At 36.4% G+C, this 13204-nt stretch overlaps 1 protein-coding gene across 3 annotated transcripts in view; it reads left to right on the top strand.

Annotated features, from left to right (window-relative positions):
• Positions 1 to 13204, top strand: part of PEX7 (peroxisomal biogenesis factor 7) — a 93258-nt gene that overhangs the window by 38745 nt on the left and 41309 nt on the right. For 2 of the 3 annotated variants that reach the window (XM_009206011.4, XM_003898124.5), the window contains exons 6-8: positions 3507 to 3613; positions 6764 to 6877; positions 9083 to 9138. In XM_009206011.4, coding sequence (XP_009204275.1) covers positions 3507 to 3613; positions 6764 to 6877; positions 9083 to 9138 — 277 coding nt within the window. Of the gene's footprint in view, positions 1 to 3506; positions 3614 to 6763; positions 6878 to 9082; positions 9139 to 10956; positions 11012 to 13204 lie in introns of all 3 variants that reach the window. The other variant, XR_001902133.3, reaches the window with a different exon arrangement.

Genomic DNA, 13204 nt, shown 5'->3' with positions numbered 1-13204 from the left:
CCACAGACAGTGATTATAATGAGGGCCCTTGAAGTTATTTGAAGCTCTAACCCCTACCAATTCTGAACAATTTCCTTGTGGTACTTTCAAACTCATCATTTGTTTTTCACAATGAGATATGTTGTCACTAGTGGGTCCTGAATTTTGTAACTTGTCAATTCTGCCATAGAAGAGGGACTGACATTATTTTTCAGTTGTGGTTCAGAAAAATCCCAAGTACCCCCATTTGGCCTGTCATCTGTAGTCTGAACAAGGAATGAGGTGCTGTGGACAGAGGTACCATCCTTAGCTAGGTCCAAAAATGTTTGTTACTCTCGTCTATCAAAGTGGTTTTCAACCTTTTTTTAATGTAGTAAGACAATATTTTTAAATGAAAAAAGGAAAAAAAAAATCCTGCATACAAAGCAGTAGTAGTACGTATTTGTGGATCCATAAAAATGTAATAGAAGTATTACCAAAACGCAGACTAAAGGGCTGTGGACCACATTCATGACTGTTGTGGTCTCTGGGCAGGGAGATGGGAAGTGGTATTGAAAATATAACAGATTTTTCTCCAATTTAAAGAAAAAGTAACATAGGGCTGGATGAGTGGCTCACACCTGTAATCCCAGCACTTTGTGAAGCTGAGGCAGGTGAATCGCTTGAGCTCAGGAGCTGGAGACCAGCCTGGCCAACATGGCAAAACCAAAAATAGAAAAATTAGTGGGGCATGGTGGTGTACGCTTGTAGTCCCAGCTACTCGGGAGGCTGAGGTGGGAGGATTGCTTGAGTCTGGGAGGTGGAGGTTGCAGTGAGCCGAGATTGCACTGCTGCACTCCAGCCTGGAAATTAAAAGAATTAAAATAATTCCTCCAGAATTAGCCAACATTGATTGTATGGCATTTGTCCTCCAGCAACACAAGGAGGCAGCAGTGTAGCGTAGTTGTAAAGCTGTAAAGTACACATGCTGGGGACCCAGACTCCCTGAGTTCTGGGTCCAGGTCCTGGTTCTGTTGCTTACTATCCTGGGTAAGTTATTTCATCTCTATATGCTGCATTTGTATAGTACTATATTCCTCATTTGTATAGTACTATATAATTACTTTTTATATCTCCAAATTCCTGCTTTATGTAGTTGTGATGTTTTTAGAAAAAATATGTATAAAATGCTTAGAACAGTATGTGGCACATTGGAAGCACTCAATAAGTATTAACTATTATTCATGTTGTTATTACTGGGGGGACAGAAATAACTTGTAATCATGGGTATTTTTTCTCATTTAAAAAAAACACATATTGAGAGCTTACTACACATCTGGCACTGTACTCACGCTACTACCTTGTCTCATTTCAGCCTTACAAGGCAGTTATTTTATTGTAGGTAGCAAACTGAAGATCAGCAAAGTAACTTGATTAAGGATCAGTGAGCACCAAATGATTGAGCTGGATTAGAACCAAGCTTGGGAACTCCAAACGCCCCGTTCTTAACCTCTGCATTTCATTACTGCCAACACATTTCTTATCTTTCTTAAGCAACTTCCAAAGAAGCCAGGAAAAAATTGCCTAGGATAGCTAAATTTAGCTTAACAGTATATGATTTAGAATTGGGAATATAGGAAAATACATGTAGATAAGTAAAAGATACTTTAAAAATTTAGCACTTTTATATACCGTATTTGGCAGTGTCTACTATGTGTTAGAGACCATGCCAGGTGCTTTACAGAAACTTGGTGAAATTCTTAGACAGTGCTGCATGTTGGGCATTCTGTGTCTCCTTTAGAAATGAATCCGTCTCAGAGATATTACATATCCTATGCAGGGACCTAGAACCACAAAATGGCATTCATGATCCCAACTGCATGCTTTTCATTACATGGAACTGGGTTTTTTCCCATCGTCAGTTGTTTGTATTTTACTTTTGAGGTAGCTGTATATATTCTGGATTTTATTGATCTTGTCATCTTTTGTTTCCTATAGTTTAGAAAAATTGGAGGCAAGCAACATGTAAAACATTTAATCAGGTGACTGTGCAGTTAGGTAATGCAAACTATTTTTGTAATAATGCAAAGTGTAATCTGTACATGTTTTTTGCTTGTTGGCCAGGCATGGTGGCTCACACCTGTAATCTCAGCACTTTGGGAGGTTGAGGCGGGAGGATTCCTGAGGTCAGAAATTCAAGACCAGCCTGGCCAACATGGTGAAACCCTGTCTCTCTCACTTTTTTTTTTTTTTTTTTTTGAGACAGAATTTCACTCTTGTTGTCTGGGTTGGAGTGCAGTGGCACAATCTCGGTTCACTGCAACCTCTGCCTCCTAGGTTCAAGTGATTCTTCTGCCTTAGCTTCCCGAGTAGTTGGGATTACAGGCGTCTGCCACCATGCCCAGCTAATTTTTCATATTTTTAGTAGAGACGGGGTTTCGTCATGTTGGCCAGGCTAGTCTCAGACTCCTGATCCGCCCACCTTGGCCTCCCGAAGTGTAGGGATTACAGGTGTGAGCCACCGCACCTGAGTGAAACTCCATCTCTACTAAAAATACAAAAATTAGCTGGGCGTGGTGGCACACATCTGTAATCCCAGCTACTTGGGGGGCTGAGGCGTGAGAATTGCTTGAACCCAGGAGGTGGAGGTTGCAGTGAGCTGAGATCGTGCCACTGCACTCCAGCCTGGGCAAGAGAGCCAGACTCTGTCTCAAAAAAATATTAAAATAAATAGGCCACGCGCTATGGCCCACGCCTGTAATCCTAGCACTTTGGGAGGCTGAGGTAGGCCAATCACGAGGTCAGGCGATCGAGATCATCCTGGCCAACATGGTGAAACCCTGTTTCTACTAAAAATACAAAAATTAGCTGGGCGTGGTGGTGCGCACCTGTAGTCCTGGCTACTCGGGAGGCTGAGGCAGGAGAATCACTTGAACCCAGGAGGCGGAGGTTACAGTGAGCCAATATCGTGCCACTGTACTCCAGCCTGGTGACAGCGAGACCACATCTCAAAATAAATAAATAAATAAAATTTTTTTAGCTTTTTTTTTTTTTTTTTTGAGGAGAAAAGTACACCTATAGCTGGCCCATTAACATATAGCGTACTTGACAATGAAAAGTAAAAAATTCTCCATTTTGGCTTGGTAGACTTTGCCTGCCTTTAGCAGTAAAATTGTTACTCTATTGTTGGTTTCTAGTACAATATGCTGGTACAGAGTGATCACTTTATTTCCTAACACAAGAATTTTCAGGGCCTTTCCTGCCTCAAAGAAAAAAGCAGCAGGTGTGTGATTAGTCAATATTGTGTTTATCTCTGTGAGATTCAAATTTTCCTCCTAAAAGCATTATCACAGTGCAACGTCACTTTTGTATTCCTTCATTTGAATAGTTCCTATACATTATTATGGTTTAAAAAAATAAGTCTAAAGGTGGCAATACCCTAACACTGAAAGCAGTGTATTTTTGCTTGACTTGTTATTATGAACACATTATGTCACTGCGCATTCAAGTGGTGTGATGGGAAATGATCAAGTCTTCCTTTTTACCAGGTGATCAGACTCTGAGAATATGGGATGTGAAGGCAGCAGGAGTCAGAATCGTGATTCCCGCACATCAGGCAGAAATCTTGAGTTGTGACTGGTGTAAATACAGTGAGGTACAGTGTATGGCTCTATCCTAAGCTGCTGTCCTTCCTAATGTTAAAATGTTCTAAATTTTATTTATCTTTGTTTATGTGGACTTTGGTGGTGTTCCTGGACCATTAAGTTAAATTCTGTCCCTTTCCTTTCTAATTAATGATTGTGACTGACCTGCATTAGCATTAATTGGATGTAAGTGCTCATAAAACGGGCAAAATAAGAAACAGAAATTTTCAAAGTTCAACAGTGCAGCCTTACTTGTTTGTTTTGGGAAGCTGCCTTACCAATTTATATAATGTTTTTCTTTATTGCTCTTAACCCTGCAATTTTGTATCATCTTTTGCTCTTATTTCTTTTTCACTTTGCTAGTCAGGCTGTTGAACTATTTGTAATTTGATTTTTAATTTGACAGTCCATCAGTTTTTAAATTTTTCTGTTTCATCTTCCTTTTTAAGCCTAACCAATTTTCATGCCTCTGTAAGATAAGTGTCCATGTGTAACTTTTTTAAAGCTTCAGTTAACCACATGAACATAGGAATCAGAGATAGAAATGGATTAAATATGTGTTAATATACTACAGTCATGCACTGCATAACAACATTTCAGCCAATGACAGATTGCATATATGACAGGGCCCTTAAGACATAATGGAGCTGAAAAATTCCTATTGCCCCCGAAGACCTTCCAGCAGGACAAGATGTGGAAGTAGAAGACAGTGATATTTATAATCCTGACTCAGTGTAGCCCTAAACTAATGCGTGTGTGTCTCAGTTTTGTAAAAAAAAAAAAAAAATTGAAATAGAAAAAAAGCTTATAAAATAAGGATATAAAGAAAGAAAATATTTTTGTTTAACTCTACAATGTGCTTGTGTTTTAAGTTTTGTTATTATGAAGAATCAAAAAGTAAAAAAAGCCAGGCGTGGTGGCGGGCGCCTGTAGTCCCAGCTACTCGGGAGGCTGAGGCAGGGGAATCGCCTGAACTGGGAGGCAGAGATTGCAGTGAGCCAAGATCACACCACTGTACTCCAGCCTGATGACAGAGCAAGACTCCATCTCAAAACAACAACAACAACAACAACAAATTAAAAAAAAAATAGAAAATTTATGAAGCAAAAAATTACAGTAAGCTAAGGTTAATTTATTATTGAAGAAAGGAAATTAAAAAAATAAATTTAGTGTAATGTTCTAGGCCTTCCCATTCACTCACTACTCACTCACTCACTGACTCACCCAGAGTAATTTCCAGTTTTGTAAGCTCCATTCATGGTAAGTACCCTACTACCATTTTTTATCTTCCATAATATATTTTTACTATACCTTTTCTGTGTTTAGATACAGAAATCCTTACCATTGTATTACAGTAGCCTACAATATTCAGTACAGTAATATGATGGACAGGCTTGTAGCCTAGGAGCAATGGGCTGTTTCATCTAGCCTGGGTGTATAGTATACTGTACCACCTAGGTTTGTGTAAGTACATTCCGTGATGTTCACGCGAAGATGAAATTGCCTAATGCCACATTTCTCAGAGCATATCCCCATCATTAAGTGATGCATGACTGTGTTTATGTCCCTGAAGTAGTCTGTTGACCGTGACAAATAAATAAAATATATGCTTTGTTTTTTCCCAGTTTTAAATTAATTAAAGCTAAAAGAACATTGTACTGACAGAGTTCTTTAAATAAAAATAAGTAAAATAAGTTATTAATAAGTACATATGCAATGATACTAATCTAAACATTTCAATGCTGATGACTACAGTTTCAAAGTCATAAATGAATTTTTCATATTGGAAAATTAATTATGGCCTGTATGTTAGATGTTTGGGAATTCTAAACAAAGATGCTGATAGACATTTGAGAGTGGTTTACAAAATTTATTTTCTAATAACTGAAACTTTTCTTCAAATTAGCTTACACTAAAACCCAACATAGTCAGACAATGTTTGCTTGGTGCGAAAGTAATTGCAGTTTTTGCTATTACTTTCAATGCAAAAACCGCAACTACTTTTGCACCAACTTAAATCCTTTGCTGTTCTGGGTTATGTGGGGTGGACTGAGTGTGGACCCAGCACTTGACCTATTCAGCTAGGACCTCTGGGTTCACTTGGGGCTCTAGATAGCAGAATTTGTAAAGCCAGAATAGATAAGAGACTCACCACTATTTGATTACATTCTTGGATATGATTAGATATTGTATTAAGAATTGTGGTCCAAGAGAGTTGGAAACAATGATTAATTTAGATTTAGAGAACATGGAAAAATTTAATTCATAGCCTTTGCTTTTTCAGATGTACCTAAATGAACAGACCTCTTGCCTTTTAATGCCTGGAAAAACCTCAGAGTATGTTGAAACCCTTTTTGTTTGTTTGTTTTTTAGAGACGAGGTCTCACTGTTGCCCCGGCTGGTCTCAGACTCCTAGGATCAAGTGATCCACCGGCCTCGGCCTCCCAAAGTGCTGGGATTATAGGAGTGAACCACCGCACCCAGTCTTGAAAACCTTTTTTAAATTTTTATTTTTTTTTTAGAGGCAGAATCTTGCTCTGTCATCCATGCTGATGTACAGTGGGGTGATCACAGCACACTGTAGCCTCTAACTCTTGGGCTCACACAGTCCTCCTGCCTCACTCAGCCTCTCAAGTAGCTAAAATTACAGGTGTGTGTTACCATGCCTGGCTAATTTTTTTAAATTTTTTGGGTAGACAGGGTGTTGCTTTATTGCCCATGCTGGTCTCAAGTTCCTGGCCTCAAGTAATCCTCTCACCTTTGCCTCCCAAGGTGCTGGGATTCCAGGGAAAACCATTTGAAGAGAAAGCTGGGCTCATTTGTCAGATAAAAATTTTAATCCCCTGTGTACTTACTGCCACTTGTAAAGGTGGATTAGAAAATCCACAATGCTATTTGGAACTGTGCCTTTTCCAGCTGTGTGTAGTGTTCCATAGTGTACGTAAAGCATATTGAGTTCTTTTTCTCACAAGTCATATTAATTTTTTGCTATTAATGTCTATGTTGACTCCTCTCTGTACTTGTTATACAAGTTCTCAAAAATGGCGCCTGGGTTCATATTAAATAATTATCAGAAAGTAGATGTTGTTTCTAGTAGGAAAGCCTGCATACTGTTTAATTGCAAAGATGTCACAGTTTATGTTTCTCTGAATTGTTTTTAGAATTTGCTGGTGACAGGTGCGGTTGACTGTAGTTTGAGAGGCTGGGACTTAAGGAATGTACGACAACCAGTGTTTGAACTTCTTGGTCATACCTATGCTATTAGGAGGGTGAAAGTAAGTTTTCATCTTTTCTTTTATATGTAGAATAAAATTACATAAATATAATCAATGAAGCATATATTAAGAAGTGTTCTGGGTTTAGGGATTGGAGTTACTAATTCTTTTTTATATGTGTTTTTGTTACCTAGTTAATTAATATTGAAAGCTAAAATTAGTTAAGAATATTTGAATAATTATTGAATGAATTTGGGCAATGTAGACATTCAATACTTAACGTTAAATAAAAATCTTTTTCTCATTCTTTCACCCCCAATCTGTTATTTCCTTTAATATTATTTTTTTAACTATAGTAATTCACTTTTAGTATTATGTTCTTTATAAGGTTCTAATCAGTGAGAGTCTCTTTGTTGAAACAGGTGTAAAGAGATGGTTAATTCTTTTTCCTAACATGATAACATACATGACTGTTCACAGATGTTTGGGATATAGAAAGTTTTCTACTCTGAACAACAGAGGATGAGGTAAATTTTTAATGATGGTCCCAGTAAATTTCTCTGGGTTATAAGATGACTTAGGTTAGTTTCCTGGCTTTCATTTAGGCAGTTTCTGCTAAATGACTGTGGAAAGCTTCTTATTAAGTGACATCTCCCAATTTCATCCTTTTTTTTTTTTACGTTAAGGGTAAAAAAGTACCTTATTGATTATTTTAATAAGATAATTACGATATTCCTACTATTTTAAAAATTCTAAATTTGTTTTTCTTTTTTTTGAGATGCAGTCTTGCCCTGTCACCCAGGCTGGAGTGTAGTGGCACGATCTCGGCTCACTGCAACCTCTGCCTCCTGGGTTCAAGCAATTCTCCTGCCTCAGCCTCCTGAGTAGTTGGGACTACAGGTGTGCGCCACCATGCCCCACTAATTTTTTTGTATTTTTAGTAGAGACGGGGTTTCACAGTGTTGTCCAGGCTGGTTTCGAACTCCTGACCTCAAGTGATCCACCTGCTTTAGCCTTCCAAAGTGCTGGGATTACAGGCTGAGTCACCATGCCTGGCCAAAAATTCTAAATTTTTAGTTAAGTTAATATTTTAAGTTTCGCTGGCTGCAATGCAACATAGGAGACACAGTGCTGTTTTATTTTTTAATAAAAATTTGTTCTATGTGGACAAGTTTTAGCAGTTGAAAAATATGCTCTATGTATATTTCAGAGTGATTCTGAGAATGAAATAAGGTAATGTAGTGAAAGTACTTTGCAAACTAAGTGCTGGTCAAATGTAGTTACATATGTGTATTTAACTATTTAAAGTGCTGGTAAGACAAACACTGAAGAAAGGTAATTGCAAAGGTCAACTTATTAAGTACATTTTTACTCATCTAGAAGACGTTACTTGTCTTTAAACTTGCTTTTCATCCTTGATATCATTTTCCATTAGCTGTAATATACAAATAACATAAAAATATCTTAAAGGTGTTTTTATTTAACATTTAAATGTTTATTTTGATAACTTGTGATTATAGCAATCATATATTTGTAAAATTGGTAAATGATATAATTATATATTTGTACTATTATATAATTAAATCCCTTATATTTGTAAGAATCATTTTTGTTTGTTTGTAACAGTTTTTGGTTTTTTTGAGCCAGAGTCTCTCTGTCGCCCAGGCTGGCGTGCAGTGGCATGGTCTCAGCTCACTGCAGCCTCCACCGCCTGGGTTCAAGCAATTCACCTGCTTCAGCTTCCCGAATAACTGAGATTACAGGCATATGCCACCATGCCTGACTAATTTTTGTATTTTTAGTAGAGACAGGGTTTCTATTAAACCATGTTGGCCAGGCTGGTCTTGAACTCCTGACCTGAGGTTATCTGCCCTCCTCAGCCTCCCAAAGTGCTGGGATTACAGGTGGGAGCCACCGCACCTTGCCTATAAGAATCATTTTTGGATAGCCAGTATGAAATTGTATTTAATTTTTCCAGAATAGCAACATTTTGGGAATATTTTGTTCTAAGTAAGTTCTAAAAAGCTTGAGGGATAATTTTCTTTGGAGAATATAAAAATATTTTTCCCGAAGATGGATACTTAAAAGGCCAGAAGATTTTGGCCTCAAATTAAAGCATATATGCTTTGGAAAAGCATAATTTTAAGTGACAGCTCTGACTCAACTTAAATTTATTATAATGTTTATGGAATGATCTTAGAAAGCAGTATTATTATCACAGCTGACTTCAAAAAGGGTTTTTTTCTTTTCTTTTTTTTTTTTTAGTTTTCGCCGTTTCATGCTTCTGTGCTGGCCTCTTGCTCGTATGATTTTACTGTAAGGTACAGTGGTTTTTAATACATTTCCTTTTGAAATACCAGATAACATTTGCATCTTTGCAACTTTTATAAAATATAATGTGATTACTCTTACTAACATGAAAATAATCTGAGATGGGTACATTTAAATATTTACTAGGATTAATATTATATTTTTCCTGTTTTCATGATCCAGTCACATATATGAGTAAATTTTTTCTCTTCAAGTATTAGCCTGGCTATTCTGTTTAAAAGCCCTCTTTTCTAATAGATGTTCCTATGGTAACACTTTCCTACACTATGGATCGCATAGCCAATATCTTCGAAATTTAGATTTAGAAATTTGGAAATTTTTTTTCTTCAGGTCTAATTATATGAGTCTTAAGGAAGATTGCTTAGGTGAAAAAAAAAATGAACATGAATGTATGATTTTTTGTGAATGTAGATATATGAACATATATGTATATATATGTGCATGGGTATCTAGATAAGAGTGTGTGTGGGTGTGTGTGTCTCTATTTATACTTCTAGTTACAGTGCCACACCACACAGGATTTCTTTTCTCTTTCCAGATTTGTAACTCTTGACTTCCATTTTATTCACAATATATTTTCTTATGTGTTAAACCCTGTAATGCTTAGAAAGTAGTTTCAGAATTGCAAAGCCATACCTTTGAAAAAAAGAATCTTACTGATTAGAGCTCAGCACTTGCTTAGAGTTTTTTTGTCTTTAGTTCAAATACTATATTCAGAAGTTACTTAGGTTAATTCTCCTCTTCTCTGTTAGAGTGTAGTTATGTTATTCACTTGAAACATGGTTTGATTCCTTTGTTTCTGTTTGTATTCAATTTTAGGGTTTTCCTCTCGTCCTTGTTGATTTTGTCTAGGCAAAACATTGACATGGTTTCAAAAGTCAAGATGTACATAAAGATATATTCAGAAAGGTGTCATTTCCCCCCTTCTATTTCCTCAGCCTTTCTGTTTTATTCTGTTCCATACTCTATAGGTAACTAGTCTCACTCATATACATAGATATATATTTTCTCATTTCCCCCTTTCTTACACAAAGAGTGGGGTACTTTGGATACATACTCCTTTAAATTTTGCATTTTTCACTTAAAATATATCCTGGAAATCTTTCTATATCAAAGAGATCATTCTCATTCTGCATAATACACCATTGTGTGGATGCACTGTAATTTATTTGCCTGCTCTCCTATCTATGGAGATTTAGCTTGTTTTCAATGTTTTGTAAATAAACAGTGCCACAGTGAATGATAGCTTTGTGTTACTGGAGAATTAATGTCCAGTATTCCTAGAAGTGGGATTGCTGAGTTAAAAGGTAAACACATGTAGTTTTGTTAGATGTTACTGAATTCCCATCCATAAGGAATATGCCAATTTTGATACTCAGCAGCAATGTTTGAGAGTACCTGTTTCTCTGCCATCTAAAGATCATTGATTCATTAGGGTTTTCCAGGTGTATGATCATATCACCTGCAAGTAAAGGTGGTTCTACACCTTCATTTCCAATTCTGATGCCTCTAATTGATTTTTCTTAAAATTGCCTCCACAAATACCACTAACACAGTGCTAAATAGTTTACAGAGAATGTCTGATTCATGATACAAGTGCAAATGCCTTTAGTGTTTCTCTATTAAAAATAAGATTCTGACTGTAATGCAAATTATATATGTTTATTTGTTTGTCATACTAAGAAAGTATGCATGAATTCCTATTTTCTTGAGTTTTTTTTTTTTTTTAATCAGAAATGGATCTTAAGTTTTGTTGAAGGCTTTTTTTGCCCAGCATTTATGGAGATAATCATGATTTTTCTTCTTAGAGATGTGGCTATGATGTACTATATTAATGGATTGAACCAACCTTGCATTCCTAGAGTAAGTCTCTCATGCTCTTTGTGTATCATTTTCTCACCATGATGTTGAATTGTGTTTGCTAATATTTTATTTAAAGCTTCTGCATCAGTAATCAAAGGTGATATTAGTTGCCGTTTTCTTTCTTTTTTCCTTTTGTTTATGTGTCTGTATTTTACTTGCTTCATAAAAAAGAACTAAGAAATTTTCCTTTGTTTCCAAAGCTCTGGAACAACTTGTACGGCATTGAGACTGTTTGGTCTTTGAATCCTTGGTAGGATTGCTCTGCGAAACTAGTGAAGCATGGTGCTTTTTGTGGAGTACTTTCTTGATAACTTCATTTCTTTTATGGAAATGAGTCTGTTTAAACTTTGTGTCTCTAATGGGATCAAGTTTGGAAATTGTCCCTTGCTTGTAGGTTTTCAAATTTATTTATAGACGTGTCTGTAAAGTGGGTGGACACAGTGGCTCGTGCCTGTATCCCCAGCACTTTGGGACGCCGAGATGGGCAGATCACCTGAGATTAAGTGTTCATGACCCATCTGGCCAACGTAGTGAAACCCAGTTTGTACTAAAAATAGAAAAATTAGCCAGGCGTGATGGCAGGTGCCTGTAATCCCAGCTACTTGGGAGACTGAGGCAGAATTGCTTGAACCCATGAGGCGGAGATTGCAGTGAGCTGAAATCGTGCCACTGCACTCCAGCCTGGGTGACAGAGTGAGACTTTGCCTAAAAAAAAAAAAGTCTGTGAAGGAATGTTGTAGGATTTCTTCTCTTTTGTTGGTTGTTTTACTATTGTTATTTCTGATTTTGTATCTTTATGAGTTCTTTGACTATCTAGTGGTATGTTTATTTTGTTATTTTTCTTCAGCAGGCAGAATTTTAATTTATTAATTAGAACCACTTTTTTCAGCCAGGTGCAGTGGCTCATGCCTGTAATCCCAGCACTTTGGGAGGCTGAGGTGGGTGGACCACCTCAGGTCAGGAGTTCAAGACCAGCCTGACCAACATGGTGAAACCCCATCTCTACTAAAAATACAAAATTAATTGGGCATGGTGGTGCATGCCTATAATCCCTGCTACTGGGGAGGCTGAGGCAGGAGAATTGCTTGAATCCAGGTAGCAGAGGTTGCAGTGAGCCAAGATTGTGCCATTGCACTCTAGCCTGGGCAACAAGAGCAAAACTCCATCTCAAAAAAAAAAAAAAAAAAACACAACTGCTTTTTAAAATTAATCACTGCTTTTATTTTTATTATTTCCTTTTTGGTACTTTCTTTTTGTTGTTCTTTTTTTCAGCTTCTTGAGGTGGGAATTTATTTGTATTCTTTCATTTTGTTAATAAAGTGTTTAAGGCTATAAATTTTTTTCTGGTTGTTATTCAAACTATAGCCCATAGATTCTGATATATAATGTTTTCATTATCATTTAAAAATTTTTGTAAGTTCTGTTTTACTTGCCTTTTCTTCCAAGAGTTGTATAATAGTAAATTACTTAGTTTCCATATGAAAATGCCTTTTAACTTAAAAAAATTTGTTAATAATTTCTAGTTTTATTGCATTAAAATCAGAGAATACTATTTTAGTCATTCAGTTTTATGGAACATATTGACATTTGGGGGAAGTGGAACCTAATAAATGATCAGTTTTTGTTAATGTTTCATTTGCAGTTGAGAATAATGTATATTCTCCATTTTCAGGCTGTTAAGTTCAGTATGTAATCATAAGCTTACAAATTGATTATGTTGTTTGGCTTTCTGTATCCTTTCTTATTATTGGTCCACTTAGTCTGAGAATGGTATGTTACTGAGAGTGGTGTGTTAAAATCTCCTATCATTAGCAGGCTTCTACATCTCCCTGCATCTTTTGTAGTTTTAACTTTATAGAAACAGATGCTGTGTTTCTGGTGTGTAGATATTATAATGTATATGGCGAATTGAGACTTTTAGCATTAAAGAATATCCTTCTTTGTCACAGTTAATGCTTTTTGTTTCAGTTATGCCTTGTCTGATATCAGAATCCTTGCCCTCGCTTTCATATTGTGTTTACTTTCCAGATATACTTTCCCCCATACCTTTATTTTGTTTTTGTTTTATCATATTTTCAATTCTTTAAATTTTTTTTTAAATTATACTTTAAGTTCTGGGATATATGTGCAGAATGTGCAGATTTGTTACATAGGTATATACATGCTATGGTGGTTTGCTGCACCCATCAACCA

Source organism: Papio anubis, chromosome 6, assembly GCF_008728515.1.
Source record: "Papio anubis isolate 15944 chromosome 6, Panubis1.0, whole genome shotgun sequence".
NCBI lineage: Eukaryota > Metazoa > Chordata > Mammalia > Primates > Cercopithecidae > Papio > Papio anubis.
Note: the sequence above shows the minus strand (reverse complement) of the source record. Positions and strands in the feature narration are given on the sequence as shown.